This window comes from Empidonax traillii, unplaced genomic scaffold, assembly GCF_003031625.1.
Source record: "Empidonax traillii isolate 1590-97213 ecotype Southwest subspecies unplaced genomic scaffold, ASM303162v1 scaffold15:size5535645, whole genome shotgun sequence".
Lineage (NCBI taxonomy): Eukaryota > Metazoa > Chordata > Aves > Passeriformes > Tyrannidae > Empidonax > Empidonax traillii.
In genome coordinates, this window is record NW_020955208.1 from 3,048,295 (window position 1) to 3,071,301 (window position 23,007).

A 23,007-nucleotide genomic window follows, 5' to 3' on the forward strand; every position below is an offset into this window, starting at 1 on the left:
TTCCCCCCACCTCTTAACCTGGGCTCTCTTAATCAAAGCAGAAATACAGTGGCATTTACGTTTTGGTGAAACTTTCTCACCTAAGACATTTGACTGGTTCTTAAACTAGGTCACAGAAATTTCCACTTCACTAACTTAAATGTTAACCGGGTGTTGCTCTCTGGGTGGAAAAATATACTGCACTATTCTACAGCATTAGCAGCACAGTATAAAAGGCAGTATTTTGTGCTATTACTGAAGATCTGGCTTTAAGAACCCTACAGCTTTATGACTATTCATTTGAGGGGTGGAGGGGAGGACTCCAAGTATTTCCATAAATGAGTTTTAGCTCTCCTTTGAAGGCATGACATCTGGAGACTAAAGGGCAGCTCATCTTCAGGTTGATTGAAGTCTCAGGGCTTGTTCCTACCAGCTAGACAGAAAAATGGATTCTGATTTCATTTTGATTTTCAGACTCTATTCACAAACTTCAGAACCATTAGACTGAGCCGATCTGGGTTCAGCACAAACTAGTGACATCCACAAAAAAAAAAAAATGATCCAACTTGGATGTGTTGTATAAAAGGTCATAATATCTCTGGCTGTAAGAGTTTTATGTTGTCGGTGAACATAAAGGACCCTTAACATAGCTTACTGTTCAGTCATTGTGCCCATGGTGAATTCTTTGAGCTATGCAGTGTCCTCCTATAGAGCCCTAAGGCTGGTATCTTTTCTTGCTAACACATTGTCAATATTTAGGAATTCCACCTCTTACCAAAACCAGGGAAAATAAGATTTCCTTTTCATTAAAAAAATTAGATGCAATGGTTCAAAATGTTACATTTCTCTAGACTGAGAAAAATCAGACTCAGACTGAAATGAGCAAGAATTCTTGATGAATAGTGTATGCCAGGAGATATAAAGAGCAGAAATACCTGTGGGTTTATTAACATTCTAAATGTCTTGAAGTCTCTCTCATTTGGAAAAAGGAAGGTTTTCCAGGTTAATTAGAATAGGATGGATTTGGTTTTCTTATTAGCATTATATATAGTTGTTTCCAAATGCAACTTGTTTTTGTGGTAACATAATATTTAGCTTTGTGGTAACTGGTACACAGAATGCATTCTGCTATGTACCTACAATACAATTTCCACCAAATTACATGACAGAAACCTTCAGGATATTCCGGATACCTGTGGGACAGGGAGGTAAAGCACTCGTAAGGAATGCTGGGGAACTTAACTGTTAATCTGATATATGGAATAAAAGACTTGAAGAGGTCTACAAGAGGGAATGTTCTCTGGCTTCCTGCAAAAGAAGCCTTCAAAAGTCTGCTGAGACCCTGAAACTGAGGGAAGCTTTGACTCCAGTTAAATTTCAGAAACATAAAGGGAGATGATCATGCTCTGGGGGGTTGCTTCCAAAGTCAAGTGAACATTGCCTTCAGAGGATAGTGCTTTGTGTTCAAAGAAATGCCTGTGGTGGAACTTTTAATGCATGACAGCATCAGCTGGACAGAGTCGGCTCAAAGTAAAGAGACAACTGATGTGTCAGGACAGGATATTGGGGTGTGTGTGCAGAAGCATCACTCACAAAGGGAACGAGCTAATTCTCTGTCTATATCTGGCACAGGGAAAACAAAGAAAATGTGGGAGAAGTGACTCAGTGAAGACGTTAGAGATAGAAGTACTTCAGTGAGTAGGAGACTCAGTTACTAATACGGACTATCTGTGAAAAGGATTATGGAATCTCATCAACTGTGTTTAAAAAAAAAATTGTAGAAGTATCTGCTGAGTCCAGTTCATGTCTTTGGGATACAGTTTCCACATAAAGTCCTTTTCCTATTTTCTATCATTTTAATCAGGCTAGGAGGTTATGAGTAGAATTCCTCATAGATGATTCTTGGGATAAATCTTACATAATATTTTCATCACAGTTCTTGGCACAGTTAAAGACAACCGTGCCAACAAAATTTGCTGATGACACACTGTGGAATGAATCATCATTATGGAGGAGGTTCTGAATATCATACAAATAAAAAAGCAGTGGGATGACTTGGAGGGTCAGAGCGATTGTAGTCAGATGAAACTCCGCTGCACAAGTGCCAGGTCATGCACTGAAACATAATAAAAACCAATCTCTTCTATAGGCTGAAACCTCATCAGCTGGAAACAGATGAAGAGAGAATCTGATGTGTTACTTCACTGAAGTGATTTTTGCTTTCTGGGAGAAGTTGAATGTAGTTATTGGCAAAATTATACTTGCTGTATATCAAAAGCGAAGCATAAGTAGCTCAAATAATTTGAAGAAGGTTTTGTAAATGTCCAGAAAAAAGAAAATTTGGATCTTTCCAGAGTTGGAATTGAATATTTTTTTTTTTTTTGTGGGTGTTTTTTTTTTTTTTCAACTGTGCAAAATTACTTGAAATGGCAATGGCATTAATAAAATCCCATGTTCATTTTTTTGCCAAGTAGTACTGCATTTCCAGGAATAAAAGGAAGCTGAACCTTCATTTAGGTGCACAAATGTAGATTTTGGAGGTTAACATTGTCCTCATTTTAAAAAAAAAATCTGATGGCATAAACCACTTTGATGTCTTGAGTGAAAAGTATAATCTCTCATTTGACTCCAAAAGGTTGGGGTAGAGAAAACATAACACATACATGTTTTGAAACAGAGGCTTGGCTCTAAAGCAAATATTATAAGCCAAAAGGTGATTTGATATTTTAGATGATAAGAAGAAAATTACAGATTAAAGAAAATTTAGGTAACAACAAGAAAGGGCAGCAGGTACTTATTGCTAGAGTCCAACCTTCTACTCACTATTTTAGGGCAGGATAAATGGAGTGCAGAAATAAACAGGCAAAACTTTGACTCCTCACCACAACTGACTTGGGATTTTGCAAGCATATTTATTTAATCAGACTCAAATCTGGGGAAAAGAGGGACGGGGTGGCAAGAGGGGGGCAAGAACATGGGTAAACTTGTCTGCAAATGAGCCTCTTGCTTTTCTGGGATGATCTATTACCGTAAACCCCTTGCAAAGCTGAACTGAACTCATCATTAAACAAATGCACTGAGCAGGCACAGCAGGAGAACAGCTAAACAAATATTTATTTCTCCAAGGCTGAAACACATGGAAGTGTCAACAACAGCAGCAGCAAGAAGTAAAGTCTGGAGGGTGGGGGAAAACCAAAGACTTTGAAGTTCTTAAATAGTGATATTTGTACAAAATCAACAATAATGCATTATTAAAACACACAGATACATTAAAGCTCACAGAAGGACTTGGCTTCCCGGCTGGTGTGAGAAAATTCAGTGAACAAATAGCTATCTACAGGATTAGGAGCAGCCAAGCAATCTAGTTTTAAAGGAGCAGAGAAGAAAGGGTGAAGGATTCCCTTACTTTCTGGCGGTAAGAAACCTACAAGAAAACCACCCTTGGATTTCAAACACCCTTGGGAGCCAGAAGGTGTGCTGACCCTTTCTCTGCATCTCAGGCATTAGTGGCAGCTTCCCCAGGCCTTCCTACCAGATTTCATTCCTCCTCCCCATTCTGAGCTGAATACCTTCTGAGGGGCCAGTTTCCCCACTGGGAATGACAGGGAATGAGCAGCCAGGCAGTACAAAGACATTTGTGAACCAATTGGACTGTATTCAGACATTGCAGCAGACTAAGATGCTTGAAGGGAAATTAAAAAAAAAACAAACACAAGGCATGTAAGTTCTTTCTGGAGTGGTTTCAAAGCAGAAAAAACCCCTTGGTCCTTACTCAGACCTCTCAATGTGCCAGAACCCCTGTCTCCAGGGCAGTCTTGTCTCTTGGCTGCTAAGGACACTACCACTCACTGTCTCTCCTCAGTGAATTCAGCCCCCTGGTAGCCAGCTTACAAGCTCAACAGCTTAGGCAGCTCCCATACAGCTGAGGGATACTCTTGGTTTCTCAGCACTGCTCAATCTTCCTGCTAAAAATCACTGGAATGAATGCCCTGAGCAGTCCATGTTCACAGCCTAAGGGCAGGTGGGTTGCTGATTGCCTCTGCATGCCTGTATCAATCGGTCACAAGAGCTCTTCCAAAAAGCAAAGAAGGAGAACATCGTTTCCCACACATCTGAAATCGAATTTCGCCCAAGTTCACCCCTTGTAATCCGGGTGAACTTGCAGTCTGAGTGGTTCATCGTGGTGGGAGCTTCAACTGGTGGGATTTCCTCCCCAGTGTGTGTGGAAGGGGACAACTTCAGAGGGGACTTGTGTCGCTTCTGTATCAGAAAACCTCAGTTTGCACGAAAGGAAAAGTTGGAGGCAAAACCCCGTAAATCTGGCTCCACCTTTCAGTGCAAGAAGAGGTGCCAAAAAAGGCTGAAACGTCAAGCAGGCTGTGTCCAGCTGGTGATGGATGGGAGCTTCTGTTCTACCTTTTACCGATGGCAGGACAAAGGGACTCTCTCCTACAGAACTTGTTGGGGAATTCATCTTTGTCATCTTCTGAAATTGCTCAACACGTTAAGAAAAAGGGGAACAACATATGACCACAGTGCAAGTCAAACCTTGCCAGGATCCTGTCATGGGAACCAGGGTATGGACTGCACATCATTTATGATCCACCCTAAGGTGTTTCTCCAATGCAGCAAGAAACAAAACATCAAGATACAAAAGACTCAGAAAATCACCAACCAGACAGAAATCTGATCACAGGCTTTGACAGATTGTAGAAGATGAATTTCTGGTGTATCAAGGTCTGGGGAGTTCCTGAAACCCAACAGATTTTACCAGCTGTTCACATCTAATGTCACACAACTGACTGTGGATATGCCCATGGAAAGCAGTAGCAAACTGCAGATATCCTCAAAAATCTGAGCTCTAGTGTGCACATGAATGTTTTCCAGAAGATCATTTCTCCTCATAAACAGAGTATTTGCATGAAACTAAGATTTAAGAGATCTTCCCAGTTGCTGTCATATATAGATGATGTAGGTCCAGGAAGTGCTTTACAGTAGCATGTTCAAGTACGTGCTCAAAAATCAGAGAATCATGTTAGAAATCTTTCCAGGAGAAGAGCAGAGATAAAAAACACTAAGAGGATTCATGATTAGTGAATGGTTTCGTATTACAGCACATAAAAATATGCTGGGTCACCCTATGCCATTTCCATAACTATACTTCACAACTTAGCCTAAGTACTCCTAAAAAAAAACCCCATTCCAAAACCAGAAAAATGTCCCACATTTTGCTCATTCTGTAGCTGAGCAATAAACACCTTACCTACTGGTGTAAACTGGGATTAGGCATACAAATTGTTTCATGTTCTCCATTTATCAATATCAGCAATGACCAAGTGTAATCAGGACTCAATTACAACCTCACCAGAGCTATCCGCTGAGGCTGCTCTCGTAGATGAAGAGCAAGCCTTTTGTCCAAAGCAGGTCTGACCTCCACGAACCCTCAACTCACTGCCCCAGTGTAGCAAAAAAATAGTGATAATAAAAAGTTAGTAGTTAGTGCTCTAGAAAAAAGGAATGACACACTTGTCATCAAGGAAGAATAGATGTGCCACTGGGAAATGGACTGGAGCCCAGACAATGTCAAATCCATCTCGGTGGAGACTTTTACAGTATCAGCTATAACTCACTCACTCTCATTTTCCAGAATGCTTTATTGAAGCCTGCAAAAGTTAGAAAGAGAGCACAGAAAGGCACTGGCTTTGGAATCTTTGCCAGAGAAGACTGCAGGCAGCAATATTACAAACGGTGACTCTTCTGTTTGCCCCTCCTCAGGGAGCTGTAAGAGGGGTGCAGCTGACGTCTCACTTTCCTCGTATGGATAGAGCCAATTCCTGCCAGGAACCTGTCCAGCATTCACTGCTTTCACCCTGCCATTCTTGCAGCTGGTAGCCCACTGAGCTTATCTTATCTCCTTACTTCTCTGGAAGCACTGAGGAAACTTCTCACTTCAGAAGCCAACTTAACTCTCTCATCACACCCATCTCTCACCAGCTCCATTAACTCTCTTAAATAGACTGGAAAACATATGTGTTGGTGTTTTGGGGTTTTTTTTGGTGATAGACTATCAAATCCATGCCAACTGGGTCTGGAGACTTGGAAATCATGGCATTTGGGAGGCTGCTATCAGGCGGCCTTCTTCCAATTTATTTGACAAACAAGCTACTAAGTCAGCATCTAAACTGCAGATGGAATTATCTAAAACCAACAACAACAAAAAAGATAGAAAAGAAAATGAAAAAAATAATAAATAAAAAAAAAAAAGCAGACAGCTGATCTGAAGGAGGTAGCAGGCAAAGATTAGGATTCTGGAAGTAGAGGTGTGATGAAATGGGAACAGAGTCAGAATTACTCCACAATTCATCTCCTCTTGCAGCTTTGCCATGTTTCTGGTGCACAGGAGGAAAATTTATTTCATCCCAAAATCAATTGTGACTACTGAAATTTGGGAAGAGGAAGTTTTGAAAGTTGAGGGTCATTTCAAAGAGGAATCCCATTGCTTGAAGTTTTTCCAGTTCCCTTAGGAACAGCCAGATTGGGCTAATATTCCTGTGAAAAGGGCTCACTCACTCTCACAGATGGCTCTGCAGTTGACAGCATTTTGTTTCATAACTTCTGTGCCTGGTAGGAAATACTGAGGTGGGCAGCAACGTTTGAGTTTGACTGGGGAATATTCTCTGATCTAGAATTTGATTTGCAGAAATCTGAGAAAAGGCATGGAGAGAAGATCTGAAACAGTTTGACCTATTCCAAGAATGTGAGAATGCCTAAAACCGAAATTTGAAGAATAAATAGCCTCAAATCCTAGGAGATTTTCACCATTCCACTAGCTGTCTCTTTTTGCCTTCCTCCTCCTGCTCAGAGGAAAGCAGAGAGTAATGATCCTCTCTTAAAGGCAGCACTGTAGGAGTACCATGAACACAACCTGCCTAGCACCACATTCTCAGGCTTTAAAGAGCAATTCTCCTCAGAGAAATAACAGTTTAAAGGTACATTGTCACCACACACACATCTGCTCCCTGAGGGGTTTCATCATCCCTGTAATGTGCAGTTCAGGAATACCAGAACTTTCCCCCTCCCCAGTCCCCCCAAGTGTCTTTCAGTCATGCCTGCTTAAGTTTGCTGATAAAAAACACATATTTGCATGGTCATTAGCAGAGAGGTTGGAAGGAGGGAGCTTTATAAGCTCTCAGTTTATGCCTCAAGACCAAAACTACCAAATGAGTTATCCCTTTTTTTTGGAAGCTCTGTAGTCGGAAACGTAACTGGGCTTCATGCTTCAGGGTTTCAGCTGTTCACCTGCAAGAACTACAGTAGCTGTTCATTTTACTGCTCATTAATGTCCGTGCTCTGCTGTACAGCTCCAGGACTGAAGGAGGTCTCCACAGCCTGCTGCCTGTCTCTGCACCTTGTACCAGTCACACTGGCAGCACCAGTGCAGGGGCTTGGCCTGCAATTCACGTTCACCAGGGTCCATCCCCCACATGCACTGAAACTGCTTGTACTCACAGCTCCCACCTCCCCCAGTGCTGCAGCACTGAACATGCTTATTGAGTTCACTGGCTGTGCCACAGCAGCTAATGCAAGTGGAATCCAAATCAAAACAGCAGCTCTTCTGAGAGAGCTTCTTAAATAGCAGCAGCACCTTCACAGAGTCAGACAAAGGTTTCCCTACAGAGCTGAGCAGCCCATCACAGCCTGCTCAGAAAAAAATAAGAGGAGGAGACAGATTTCACTCCATCCTGTAAGCAAACCTCAGAGTTCCTCTTTTTTTGTCATCCCAAACATACACACACAGAGTGTACTGTCTCCCAAAACATCCTTCCTCGGGTCTTCTCATCTCCTCCTTCAGTGAGTCTGCAGCTCCCTGTCACCAGAAGTGCACTTAACCACATGTGACAATGTCACCTACTCAAACATTAACCTATGCCCAACCTGTCACCCATTAACCAGAGATAGTCTGCAACTTTTCTGCCTTTAAAAAGACAACCCAAGCTGTGACCAGCAATAGACACAAATAAGGGATCCCAAAATGCTTGAAGTCTTAAGCTCTGCCACAGGAGGTTTAGGTTGGATATTAGGAAGAAATTCTTCACAGAGTGGGCTGCCCAAGGAGGTGGTAGATTCACTGTCCCTGGAGGTTTTTAAGATGAGACTGCACGTGGCACTCAGTGCCGTGGTCTGGTAACCACAGAGGTGTTGGATCAAGGGTTGGATTTGATGATCTCAGGGGTCTTTTGAACCCAGTTGATCCTATGATTGTATTCTAGAGAAAATATGTGTTTTTCCCCCTGTTTTTTTACTAATGGCAGCCTCTGCTTCTCAGAGCACATCCTTCCCCAAAGATGCCTATGGTGGCATTTCCTAGTCTAAGCTCTACAAAATAATCACACTGTTTAGAAAATAATTCGAGTCTCTGGAGTTCTCATTTTCTCCATTTGTCAGGAGAAAATGAGACATTTCCTCAAAATATACAATAAAATAGCCTCTAGCAATAGCCTGCAATGCTTCTCTTTACAATAGTTTTATGAGTGTGTGTGTGTGGTCTCCTGGGAGTGCTTTCATAATTTATACAAATGACAGAAACTTAGGAAAATGCAAAGGAGAAAGGAAAATACACCCATCATGCACACAGTTGTTTTCAATAGTCTGAAAAAGTGTTTTGCTCTGTGGTAAATAGATGTTCTGTTCACTTGTAGGCCTAAATCAGGAGGTTACAACCTTCCTAAGGAGGGACAGCATATTGTACACTGCTCCCAGGACAACCCAATACAGCCCATGGCTCAAACTCCTTTTGGATCTCTCACTGCTCCAAAACAGTTCTCTCAACCAGAGGTGTTTTCTATATATGTTAAAATATCACATCGTTAAAGAGGTAATATCCAAAAAGATATCCTGGGAGGGGAACAGGTGTCCAGTTCTTAACCAGCTTCCTACCCCTCCTTCACAGCACAGTTTGTCCCAGCTGAAGGAATTCACAGTGCTCTGCAGGAGAAACAGCTTGCATGGGAAATCTGTAGGAGCTCCTTTCGTTTCTGCTGCTCTGGGAGGTTGTCACCTGCTCCCAGCATGTTGACATTAGGTCAGAGTAATGGTGGTCTTTGAAAATACACCATAAGATCGCTATGAAAACTTGTTTCTTCTGTGGATATTCTAAATTTCTACCTGTGTGGGGATGGAGAAGGGACTGGCAACTCCTGTGTGCACAAACAACAAGGCAAGAAGGTAATGAAAGAAAACCCAATTGCTCAAGTACTTTCCCCCCTTCCCCTGCTGCTTTTCCTTCTCTTTGCCATAAAAATTCAACCCTATATATAAAAAGAGAGGTGGACTGGTGCAGCACGACCTAACGGAGCTGTTGCACTTTCTGAGACTCTCCAGAGGGCAGAATTCTTGTGAGACCAAAGCCTATAACCCTTAGAGACACAGGCTTTACAATCTGTTCCCCGTGCCACCAGAAACACTTTTCCTCTCTCACCTCACCCAGCCTCCAGGAAAAATAAATAAATAAATAAATGAACTTATAGAGCAACATGGCCAAGAAGCATCAAGCAGAAATACATCCCAGAGGGGTGCTAAAGCACATAATAGTTGTATTTGTCTTCCTGGATATTCCTCGGTAGAAGACAACAAAAAAGGAGGTAGGATCATTTGTTGTGCTCAGGTTTAAAGAGATTTCTGAGTAGATCTGTTAAGTTTGCATGATATTAACAAAACCTACCTGAATGCAACAGCTTTGGCCTTTCTGGGACAAGAGTCTTTTTTTGCCAAAACGGGAGAGAGGCACTTAGGACACGATGGTGCAAGTGAGTATGGAATTTACTTCAGGATAAAGGCTAGGCCTGAGCAAATTTCTTACTGCTTCCCCTTCCCTGCCCAGCCATATGCAACACAAACTGATTACAACAGATTATTGGGGTTTGGTTATTCAGTGTTCAGGAGTTGATATTACTCTCTCAAGCACTTGTGCCAGCACTTCCTTCAGACATGGCCCAAAACACATTGGGATTAATAACAGGGATTCCAAGACTAAGAGGGAGACGTCCAGCCAGGGTAGATCATAAGAACCCAGCGAGGCTGCTGTGAGAGGAGGTTTTCTGGAATGAACACATCTTCTCTAAGAAAGCTTGGATGAAAGGGGTAGTGTGGAAATGAAAACAACAGACCCAGAATATGTGGATCAAAGGCAATAGGTAAAAAGTATAGAGAGAAACCAGACTGGCACTTGAAGGATTCAAGTTTTATTCTCCAGTTTCTCTGAGCAAATAACTTCCCACCGACTCTCTATCTCTTTCCCAGCACGACTAGAAATTCTTGGGGTAACTTCCTCAGTAGTTACCCAGTGACCAACAGAATGAGACCCCAAGTTTTTATCAGGATCTTTGGCTAACCATGGCAAACAAAGGACAAGCTGTATTTCTAAGAAACGTGCTCTGCTGGGAGATCGAACACAAGAAAATTAAATGAGAACTCAGAGGTATCCCAACTGCCACTAGTTTGGAGTCCAAAGGAAAAAAAAACCTAATAAGATCAGGCCAAGCCTTTTTCCTTTAACTGCAAAGAAAAGCAATCTTTATGAAGTGATAAAGCCATTCAAGAATGGTTGCAGTTGTTTCTTTTAAATGAACCAGAGAGAACAGATGGTCTCCTCTCATACTGTCACAGAGGTCAAAATTAGCCACCCCTAAGAGTAGCAGGTTCTTGAAATGCTCAAGTGCTTGTGTCTGGTCGTTATGACTAATCCACTCTCTAGAACAAGAAAGGTCAAATGAAGAACAGCCCTCCAAATACTGCAACTACTCCTAGCCATGGCTGATGTGTAATGCACTCCGACATGGTGTCAACAGCTGCTCCCAAAACCCAATGAGTCAGCCTTTCAAAAGAGCTTGTCAGCTCTTACTGTTAGAGCCCTCATACAGATTATATTTACTCCACAGTGTTTAAAAATATCCTTCTTAAACATTAAAAATATAAAATGTTTTCCTTACAGATTTTGTCCCTTTTGCCCAGGCAGCTGCCCAAGAATGTCTCATGTATTTATTTGGGAGCAAAACTTCCTAGCCTTTCTTTCACTTTCCTCTTCACGTGCTGATAGCTAAACCAAAGGCAGGCCTCTGTGTCTGAAGTCATGTACAAATGAGGAATTTCTGGTCCCTTTCACAACTTATGCCTGCAAACCACAGCCAGCCTTCCAGAGTGCTGCGAGGTCAAGTGTTTTGCCCAACAGATAGAGTACAGAGACATTGGGTGACTCTCATTTGGTCCTACAACAGCCATGTGGGCACAAATCCCCTATCCATCCCCTGCTCTAATCACCAATCTCCCTTGGATGCTGTCATTTAAATAAAAAAGGCCTATTGGAAATGACAGGTGAAGGAAGCAGCCCAGGCATGAAATGCACTCTAAAGTATATTAATAGAAGGTTGCCAGACAAAACGGCACAAGGCATTTGATCACATCATCTTAGGCTTGTTGTTCATGCTCCTTTGCATCTGGCTGCGTGATTTCTGCCAGATTCTCGGCTGGAGGAGCAGGCTAGGATTTGCCTGCTCTCCCTAACCCGTGCCGGGCTCAGCTGCAATCATGCAGAGCACTGAAATAAATCCCTTTGAGTTGGGATTCATTCCGAACATGTAAAACCCAAATGACTGCTTCTCCAAAGTGAATCCCATTTCACAGCAAGTAGGTTATTAGTGTGGAACTCCATACAAGTAGCCTGCATTCAAAAGCCCTCTGCATTATTAATAGAAGATGAGCTTTTGACATCAAAGGAGAACCATTATGTATGCTAAACGGTGGCAAAAATTGTACCCGCACTTCAAACCTTTTCAGTTCTTTGTCCCTTGTAAATCAATCAAGGTTGACAGATGCTTTAAGGAGAGTAATCTTTTCAATGATACTGTCAATGGATAGCATAATGGAACATTGTCTCTGTGCTGTGTGAAGACATGGAGCTAGTCAATTATGGACAACACTTCATGCAGTCGCCAGTTTTCACTTGAAGTGCTGCTGTTGAAGTATTATAATCCCAACAAATGGCCGCAGCAGCATACAATNCATGGTTAGAGCTGAAAACAAGAAAAACGACTTTCCCGCTTGGAGACAGCAGTAGTAGTCACTTCACACACATCACACAGTTGGTGTCTGTCCTTTTCCAACACTTACATCCACTCAGCTGCCCTGGGAAGAAGGGCCTGGATGGATGGTGGGGAAAAGCTTCCAGTCTCAAGAGACCAGTAGGATGTCAGCTGGAAGCCAATGGTAGGGAGTACCAGTAGCACCAAGGTTGAACTCTGGTGCACTGGGTGGTAGCATATCTATCTGATTGCCAGCTCCTACAGGAAGGAGATCGAGAGTCAAAGGGGAGAGACTGTGCTGTTTATTTAGCTACTGGCTTCCATTTCCTACATCATTTTCTCAAAGATTTTCCCTTTGTCAACCAAGGCTTGTGCTACGAGGAACACTTAATCTCCCACAGCAGCAGAGAGAAATCCCGCACTTGAGCACAAAATTTCTCAACTCCTATCAATTGCAGGCTTTCATTGCTATGATCTGTGAATGCCCCTTATCTGTAATGTGTTTTTGAAACAACCAGGTGCAGATAAGAAACTCAATCACTGAGGTCTCATCGGATAAGAGGCTGTTCCTTGGACCCTCTTCCCCAGGTTCCAAACAGCTGAGAACAGATGGACTCGTCTGCTTTTGTATCTGCTTTAAATTTTGTTTCTCTAGAGCTAAACATCTGGAATGGTGCAGGGTCCCTATCCTCCCTCTACCACCACCTCTGCCACAAGCTGGCTGGGGTGGCACTGCAGAGGAGGCAGACACCATGACCCAGCTGTCCCAAACTGACAGGAGATGCAGATTCATCTTTCAGTACCAGGTGGATGAAGTATAAGCAAAAAGGGGATGTCAGAGACTGAGAAAACATGTGGTGGGTAATAAAGGCATTAAAGAACATAACAGATATAAAACCAGTAGGTTCTTCTGCTCTTCTTCGCTTGGTACAGGATTCCAAAGTAATTTTTTTAATGGAGACCGTTCCACTATATAGCTGCAAAATATCACCCACTGCTTCACCTCTTCACAGCTCATGCCCTAGCTGAGAGGTATTTCTGAATACTCCTTTTTCCAGTCAAGGCAAAATAGAACACCAAATACCTCTTATGCAAAAGACTTATGCAAACATCTCTTACGCAAGTCCACTTAAGCCAACCTGCAGTGCACAGATGGAAACAGAGACAGGGAGAGCTGTGTAGAAGCAGCTTTGCTGGGAACTCCACAAATATGTCAGGAGAAGCAATCAAGCTGTTGCAGGAAGTCTTGGGCATTGTGTACTCTGCTTGCACAGCTTTCAGGGAAAACTGGTGCACAAAAGAACCCAAGGAAAGGGCCAGGATGCCACACTTGGATCAATCTTAAATCTTTTGATTTCTGCACAGTGACTGCAACAACTGTATGCGAAGGAGCTCTTCTACTTTATTAGAAATTTGTTCAAAAAACATATGCCCCTTTCCAACTCATTTAGAAGAGCTTGCCATTTATTTCCAGGACAGTTTTCTATGGTAATATCAAAGAATTTCCAAAGCATACATTGCCTTTGCCACAACTTTTAACAGAAGATTACCTAACCTCTTCTTTCAAGCTGGTTATTTTTATTTCTTTTGTTACTATATTATTATTTAGTGTGTACAAGTAAAATAAGTGACAAAATAATAAAAAAAATGGAACAATGAAGCTGATCCAGCTGATCAAAAGACAAAAGATCTGACAAAAAACAAAGTGCTCCAATAATTCAGAACCTAAGGTTTGTATGGAAGATGAAAAATTTGCTTTTGTTCATGTGTCTAATGACATACATAAGATCACAACTTACCACTTCTGGACGAGGCAAGTATAAGAGGAAAAGTGGTAGCTAATAATAACAACATTTCTAAGCAGCCTTCTGTTAATACTGAAATAAATTTCACTCAATTCAATAAAGCCAGAGGTTTATCTTAAAAAAAAAAACCCTAAGAAAAATATAATTAAGAAAAACATGGCTTACATAAGAGAAGTCTTCAGCATTCTGACAGAGTAGCTTGGGAAAAACAGCCTGCCGCTGAAATCTTTCCTCGTCTTCAAAGATGTTCCCATACATGAAGCCATTCATCATGGTGGAGTGGGCATGGATGTCAATATAGAACTCCAGGTTAATCTTCTGTTGAGGGAAACAAAACAACACCAAAACATTCAGCATGAGATAAATCATAACTGTGTTATGCAGGTGAAGCCTCCCATAAATCCAGCAGAGCCATTCTTGAATCTGACCACGGTGCCAGAGCCGTGCTAAAGACGCCGCTGTGATGCATCCAACCATTCATGCCTCTCTGTGGGAGCATGTGAAACACAGCACACGACCATGGCAGACATTTCTTCACCGTTCTTGAAAATGCTGGAACATTTTGCACATGACACTGGGCAAAATAGAGCCAAAGCATCATCCTTCACTGTGATACTGCCACTGATATAAATATGCACCTTCCAGTTCTACAGCACGATTATTTGGGCATAGCTTCGCCCTCTCTGCACAGTTCTGCATTGCAATATGCAGATGTACATTTCTGCCGGGTAAAACAGGCTCAAAATTGTGTAAAAAAGACTTCAGTATTTCCCATGCAATTTATTTTTGCTTATGAGGAGAAATACTGCAAATGTTTTGTCTTACTCTGCTTTGTAGCAGTAATTCAACAGAACAACTCCCAAAAGCAAGTGCCTTGAAGGCCTCTTTGCTTGTAGCTCCCTCTGTGATTCTGCATCAGCTCTTGCTTTAAAAGAAAACGGTAGGACCCACTGGCACAGAAGTGCCTGCTCTGCCCATACCCCTCCCATGTCATCAGTGGGAAACAGTGAATGTTCACCTTGATCACTGTGTACAGTGTCACTGATTGGCAGCACAGATTGCCCAGCACTGAAGAGCAATACCAGAGCAGATGCCGCTGGATTACCCAGTTTCCCCAAACTCTTAAAACTTCTGGACCTGAAGAAATGATGTGACAAGACAGTGACAAACCCACCCCTGTCACCTGACCACCACAGGGCCAGTAAGAGCCATCCTAGCGACCAGAGTTCAGATCTTTCTGCCTCAGCAGAGGGGTGGAGAAGAGTTCTTTTGGCAGGACAGGCATTATGATGCTTACCCCTGTAGTCCCTGGCAGCCAACAGGGACCCTGGCCAATGAAATACAATATGTAGCTCTGCAGACACAAGCCTTCCCTGCACACAAAACTTGCTCAGGCGACTGGAGAATACTGAGCTACAGGGCAGTCCCATGAAATAGGAAGGCAGTTTGTATTGTGCAGTTCATGTGACAGCAGTGTCAGCTCTTCTAAAGAGTCTCTGATGGGGGGAGAACATCATTTGGTATGTGAAACTAATATAATACAGATTTACTTTCCCTTGGCAGAAAACCAATGTACGATACACAACGACTGTTTGGCTTAATTAAACAGCCTAGAGAGAGTAATAATGTATCTTATTAAGCCTCTGCTATGTTCAAATGTTAGCTAATGCAATATCAATGTCTGACCATGCTTCACAGGAAAAGGAACATTTGATTGTGTTTGACTCTAATACAATAAATTGTTTGCTCCTGCCAAAACTTTATGCTGTGCTAAAGAGGACCAACACTGCAATAAAGCACACATCTGCTATTTGGAGATACAGCACTGAGGAGAAAGATTAGCATTGACAGGATGAAACACCACATAGGATTTTCTTCCTCTCCAAGCATACAGAAATTAAAACCAAGATTAAGTAACGCTATTTTCGTGAGATAATTTCCCCATCACAAACAGAATTTGATGAGATCAGATGCACACTGGCATATCACCATAAAACAGAACATGTTGTGGAGTCTCAAAACAGTGATTTGATGAAGTGAGCAGATAATCTAGTTAAACGGGGTATTTGTAAAGCATGAATGTCCTTCACACAGAAGTCAGTGACCTAAGTCATACTTAATTTAGAAGAACTAGGCAGAATTCTTTATAGAAACATAGTTACTAACGCAAGAAGCACAGTGAGATATTTAACAATAGACTAGAACAATTTGTGTCTTAGGACAAATAAAAACGCTGGTGTAAACTGTGTGATTTGTGGTGTCTCATAGTATACTTTGTTTTCAAGCTGTTTCCAAAAGAAGATGGCTACAAACAGAAATGCAGAGGCACAGATAACTAAAATAACTTTCCATAGATTATCCAGCAAGAAATTCACCTGCAGAATGTGGGTGACCTGAGCCTCAGCTTAGTATTCAAGTTATCCAGTCTAACACAGTATCACTGGAGTATTATTTTCTAAGCTCTTTTAGGACTCTCACTCAAAAAAAAATGTTGATAAAAGTGTCACAGAGAATATTAGAAAGTCACCTGGTGTGCTGAAATTTCTTTGGAGATCTTTTTCGTTCATCAAAACCTTTTTCAAATAATCTGGTTACAACGGTTGTTTGTGAGGGAACAGTGGCCTTCACACATATCATCTTCACCTAAAGATTAGGCTTCCAGATCTCTTATTTGGAAACCCTGACACTGCACAGATAGCTCATCTACCCAGATAGGTGTTTAAAAACATTTATCCAGTCATTAATTTCAAAGTATTTAAAAAGTAATTTCTTAAGTCAGCCCACAAGAACTATTTAACTGTTTTTTCTGGTCTTTCTTCCTTACCCTCCTACAGAACCTATAAACCACTTTATTTCACATCTTCCTGCACACTAAATAGAGTCTAGTTTTGCAATTGTCCATCCTATTCAGAAAGTTTTTAAACATTGTTGGAGTAATTACCAGTTAGATGTACCACTTCCAGACACTGCTGTGTCTGAGCAGAACAGCTTTTCAATGTTTCACATTTCTTCTCGTCACATCCGTTACTTAATCAAAGGAAAACACGTTGAGCATTCGCCATTACAGAACAAAATAATCCAGTGCATTGTTAATATAACACATGAGTTCCTAATGGAGAAAAAAAATCCCTTTATTCTCAGACACAAAGATGTTGTGGCCTTAAAATGAACAATAACAGTCCAGTCACTGGCACATTAGAAGTTTGCCACCTTGAGCCTCAACTAGTAGACCAAGTAGCAGGCAAGCTTTGTGTTTGCACACAAGCTTCACAAGAGTTATGATATGTTCCTGAACAATAATGGTATTTCTTCTCTCTCTTTACAGTCATACATATTCATAGGCACTTTACGTGTAGGAACTGTTTCACCCACGGCCATGCTGCAAATTTAAGCCGGGAAATAAATTTCATATTTCAGTTGAGGTTCTCTGGAAGATTTTGATATAATTACCGATTTCCTGCAATTTAGGTAGGATCACAGAATTAACATTTTATTAAATATATAATGTCACCTACTGATGGCAATTTCAGAAGAGTCAGCAGAGGGATGACCTTCTGAAATTGTTTGTCTTTGAGATAGAGAGAACTTTAATGGGAGAATGTAGTAAATAAATGTATGTGTGCATTTACAGGAGCACACAGAAACACACTTAACCCAATGCTGTCTGCTCTTACACTCCAAGGGTATCTGTCAGCACGTACACAGCAGAACCCACCCCCATTAGGGCTTCTATTGCAGTAGCACCCACAGGTAAGAATGGGAATAAATAGGCAGTTGTCAAAGTCTCATAGCATCATTTGCTCCAGCCTTTAAGCAGAAAATAATGAATAACCAGGCTCCAATATCTCTGAATGCCATAGCTGCCTTCTGAGAGACTTACCAGTGTCATCCTACAATATGATATTAAAGTCATCATTTTCTGCTTTAGAGGTGGAATGCAAAATGATTCATATGCCCTATAAAAATCATCATGCAATTTAATTCTCTCAAGTGTCTTTCCTTTGTGCTTACAAGCAGTAGCAGATTTTTTCTCCCACACACTCTGTTTCTTAAGTAAAGTTGTAATTACCTGGATGACCCAGGTTACAGAGTTCCAGAAAACAAAGGCAGACTTGGTCTGTCTTTTCTCTGTGTCTCAAAAGAGAAATCATTTCCTAGACTGACAGAGACAATGATTGAACCCCACTTCCTTAGAAAACAACAGTTAACATTTTCTCCCTTGAAAAGAATGGTCTTTATCTCTTCTTGCCACTTACCATATAAAACCAACATAAATAAACAAGCAAACGAATTTCTGCTCTAAAGTTCATTTGAATCCCTACCTTTGTGACACCCACTTTCCACTGTTCTACTGAGTCAGTCTGAAGTTTCTGTCAGCTTGAAAAATATACATATAAATTAGGGAGTGAGGAAAATGAAAGAAATCATGGATTAAGGAAAAGAACTCACATACACTGACAAGAGAGGAAACAGTCAAAGTAGTACAGAAACCAATTCATGATGAAAAAATATATTCTCACTTGTCTGCATTTTTATTTCATTCACTGAATGCCTTTGGAAGGTCAGTCATTAAAGACAAAAAGGAAAGAAATATGTTAATAGATAGTGCTGATATGATGAAACTTAGATTTTGAACAGTGCAATTATGAATCTTAAGGAAACAGAGATTTAATAAATAAATAAATAAAAATCAATAAATGCCACAATAAAAGGATGAATGTGCATTGAGCCCAGAACATGAGCCACTAGAGAGCCAAGTGATGCAGGAAGAAGCCAGCTCTGTCCACCAGCTGTCACTTCAATATGGATTTTATTAATTCTTGGGCATAGCAATTGGTTTAGTGCGAGAGCATCCAAAAGCCTTCTTCACTCTAATATTTCATAGAGGGGGTGGGATGAACTCCTTGCAATGTTTTATACAAGCTGCTAAAACCATGTCTTGTCATTAGCTGTAGAGAATGTAACAGCCTCCAGGCAGACTTTGTGCTCTTGCTGCTAAACGGCTGTTGGGAGCAAACGGGCATAAAACAGCTGGCACAGCATAAGGAGTTTGCCCCTTGTCATTCAGAAGAGATCCAGAAATGCCAAAAAGACTGGCTCCTTGATGCTTCCTCAGGTACTGGATCTCTTAGAGGAAAATTTTTCATGGGTCTCAAAGACATCCGTTTTATCTCACCATTAGTTATTTTGGCAATGCTTACAGTGGGGACCCCGGAAAACACAAGCACAATGTGCCCCTAATAAAAACCAAAGGAAAAATGACCATTCAGCATCATGTGGTCAACAATCAAGATTCAGCAAGAAATGACCAGTCCTTCCCCTTTCAGCTCCAGAGAATTCTGTCCAGTGCCTTGGATCACTCTTTAAGGATGTGTGGCACTTGTCTCCCTTTAACTATCCAAGGGAACATGAGGTGGAATTCAAACTGTCTGGATGTGGTACACATTTTCAAGTCTCCCTTGAAATACCTGGGTTTGGATGCCTGGTAAGATGAATTTTATTGAAATCACTTTTCTTACATCTACTTTCTCTCCATATGTTTTCCCCAAAATTTGAAAGGGTCAGCATAAGTCCTTACCAAAAAAAAAAAAAAAAAAAAAGTTAAATACTTCCAAGAACAACATCTGCCATTCTTTATAACCTCTGACAAGTTAGTCCTACAGTGTCATCTCCAGTTTTGCAGACAATGCAAGCCACACCTTATTAGAGACACTATTTCAGAGATATGCCACTATCTCTTTGTAACCATAGGGACAACATCTTTCCATTCATTCTCCCGCAGACTACCTGCTCCATTCATCTTGTAAACACCATGGCAACAACAGCAATTATTTACACAAGAAATTAATAGTAGGAAAGGGGGTTACTATTTTTAAAAACATTCTGAAGGTTAAAAACCTTAAAAAAAGAAGTTTCCTCATCTTGCTTCAAGAGAAAGCAAAATGCCAGCTTAGAACTACCCTTCTTCTCAGTGACATGAGGCACAAAAGCCAAGTTTTCTGCTTTCCTTTATGTGGTCTGACAATGTCTTTTAAGTGTCCCTGCAGAAGCAGCTTGCAAACACTGAAGTACCACTAACTCTGCATGATCTTCCCGCAATTCTTCATAGCACTTCAAGCATTTTTTTCCCAACATTTCATTGATGTTCCATGAGCTGTTGTCTTTCAAAATGAACCACTCCAATCCAGTTGCTCTTCAGAAGCATTTACCAATCAGTCTAAATAATGATACCTCTTAATGATTGGCGTAATCTGACATGACTCCCTAGTGCCTCAAGGTGGATGGAGAAGAGACTTCTGCCAATCCATGTTTCACACAGAAAAAGGATGGCATGGCCATAAATACTGCTTTCCTGCCTGTCTTTAAAAGTAAGGGCTGCTTTTATTCAAGAAAAACATGGAACTTCCTTCAAGGAGCTTAAACCTTACTCGGGTGCGCCCATCAGTCACCCTGAAAGGAGCTAAACTCAGAGTTTTGGCCTCAGAGTGGGAGGTCAGCAACATGCATATTCTGGTGCTGCCTCTTTGTCTGCTTGCTTCTCTCACCTGCCAGTGCAGATAACAACACCTCCTGAGGATTAGCTGACGTTTGTTAAGCACTTTGAAGATATAAAGCTTCACAGTGCGTACAAGTTAAGTATTAATTCATCTGCCAGGCTGATTCACTCTTTGACCCCTCTGCAAAGATGTCCAGTTAGTGTCAGCCCTGGCAGTTTTTGCAATTCAGGCACCTGTCCACCAGCTCCTGGACTGAAGCCAGCAATTCACACAGGACACAGAAGAGCCGTCAGATGGTAGAAACATTTGGTCATGACAGGCCTGAATTGGATTTGAAAGGGTGACCTGGAGGTGAAAGGCTCTATCAAGAAGCCACTTCTGTTCAAATGCATATTAAATTAGAGAGGTGCCAAAGAGACAATGTTAAGACCCAGATCAAGTTTAGACAAGACTTTTGGCTCAGCTGCATGGACAATTCTTGTATAATTTTTACCCTAAAGGATTATGAACCAGAAAATACACTCTTCTGGATTTTGGGTCTGACCCCAAGCCAAAACTGGAAGTGTGAGCCTGAAGAAGGACAGTCCTTGCTCTCTTTCATCCTTTCTCTGTCCCTCATATAGAAGCAAACACGCACATACACTCAGCACCGTGTTTTTTGACCTTCACAAGTTCTGAAGTCTTTAGTTGCCCAAAATATTAGAATAAAGCAGTGGAACTGAAATGGGTCTTGGGGCATCACCTCACCCCAAGCTTTGCTGAGCTCACTTGGCTCTGCCTGTCTCAGACATCACTTTTGTGTCCCAACCACGTGCCCCACAGAACAAGCTCTATAAATCCTACCTTGCTCACTTCTCTGGTACTGAACAGCATTGGCCCTACAGAAAGAGGGCTCTTCAGAAAAAAGAGAGGAGATTTGTGACAAAAGAATCAACAGCTTTTTGGAAGAGGGAAGAAATTCTACTATAAGCAAAGAATGAACGTAAGAAAGAGCAAGAGGGAAAGGGAAAGAGTTAAGGAGAGCAAGGGAGAGAGAAGCTGAGGCAGTAACTGTTACACTCATAATTAAAGCAAGAAAATAAGGTTATGAAACAGAAATATCTAAATGACCATGTTTTCACCAGATAATAAAATTTGTCTCTGGTCTGGTTCTGAAGGTTCTCTCAGCTGAAATGCTCCCAAGTAGCTGGTTTGAAGGTTTTAGCACTCCTTGGTGCTGCTCCTTAGGCAGCCACTTGCTTGCTGTGTGACAATACACAAGTCATTTACCGTCTTCAGGCATCATTAATTGCTGCTTATACACCTGCAACTATATTAAGGTCAAGAATTCCCATTCAACTACCCACTTCAGAGCAGTATTAACAGCTTTGTCTTTTACCACTAACTTTTAATTATACCTCTGCAGAATCTTCTGACCAAGGAACACAGCCTTTACAACTACATAAATAAGGCCCAAAGACATTGCCTGCCTCTCCTCTAATTACAAAGGCAAAGAGTGGTAGAATAAAAACAATGGCTAGGAGTTATGGCTCCCTATCCCCTAATTTCCTAGGAACCCTTGCAGTTGGACAAACTGTGTGTATGCAAATCAAACTCTATAACAACCAGTTTCTCTAGTCTCTCAAATAATATGTATCATTATTCACTATTTCTTAGTAAATAAGTAACAGTTGGCAGAATATAAAGTCATCAGGCAGAAGACCTAAGGCAAACATAATTAAGTGTTTTTTAAATTAGCTTATACTGCAGAACTCACTGCCACCAGATTTTGGCCAAAACACAGGTGAATACAAAGATCAATTAGATAAATTCAAAGAAAAAGATTCCATTATGCTATTCCCCTTGAAGCAGTGAACATAATTTCTCAATCAGAAAATACTGAAATTACACATTGTCAGAAACCTTTCTCTCTTCTTAGTCTATCCCTTAGCATCTGCAATAAGTCATTGGATACTGAGCCAAATAGACCTTGGGTTTGATGTAGCATCACTGTTTTTATTTTCCAATTAGACCTTAATTTATGCTGCAGAATGAGACTGCTGCAGTTCCTGAAAGTTAAGGTGTTGATTGGTGGTGAAAAGTATTTATATTTCTACAGTGCAAACTGTCTACTCTGAAAAGAGATTAAACAAATTACTGTAAGGTAGACTCTGCTCTATATAAAGCTTTCAGCTCAACAAACCCCCAAACCACAAGCTGGATATCAAACGTAAAGGCCCATTTTACACATGCAAAATTTTTTAAACAGGTCCTTGAGTGGCTTTTCCCACCTACTAAGAACACACCCAGAAAACTGGATTAGTTGGACCAGTTAGAGGATCTTGCCAGTCAGGTGGAAGGCAACAACACTGAATGTGTCATTCAAAGGTTATGTGGCCATCCTACTTCCTTGAGAAGACAGGAAGGCTTGGATGGACGTTGTGCAAATGCCTTACTAGTGACTGACAGCTGAAAACCAAACTAACTCACTAAACTAACTCACTCTCTTTGTCTTCCTGGCACAGCCTTGCCACAGGCAGAAGCTATCCATGGTCATTAGTCTTACTCAGTTCCTTTCCAAGTTGTGTCTTTTGCTTCCTTTCTTGTACTCAGGGCAAGCAACAAGCACATCCAAATAAGAGATAAAAGTGAAAGCTGATAAACAGGAAC

General features: G+C 41.3%; 1 protein-coding gene across 1 annotated transcript in view; it reads right to left on the reverse strand.

The window, feature by feature from the left end:
- Nucleotides 1-23,007, reverse strand: part of LOC114062486 (BEN domain-containing protein 5-like) — an 892,614-nt gene that overhangs the window by 84,113 nt on the left and 785,494 nt on the right. Inside the window, exon 10 of the mRNA XM_027893962.1 lies at nt 14,027-14,179. Coding sequence (XP_027749763.1) covers nt 14,027-14,179 — 153 coding nt within the window. The remainder of the gene's footprint in view (nt 1-14,026; nt 14,180-23,007) is intronic.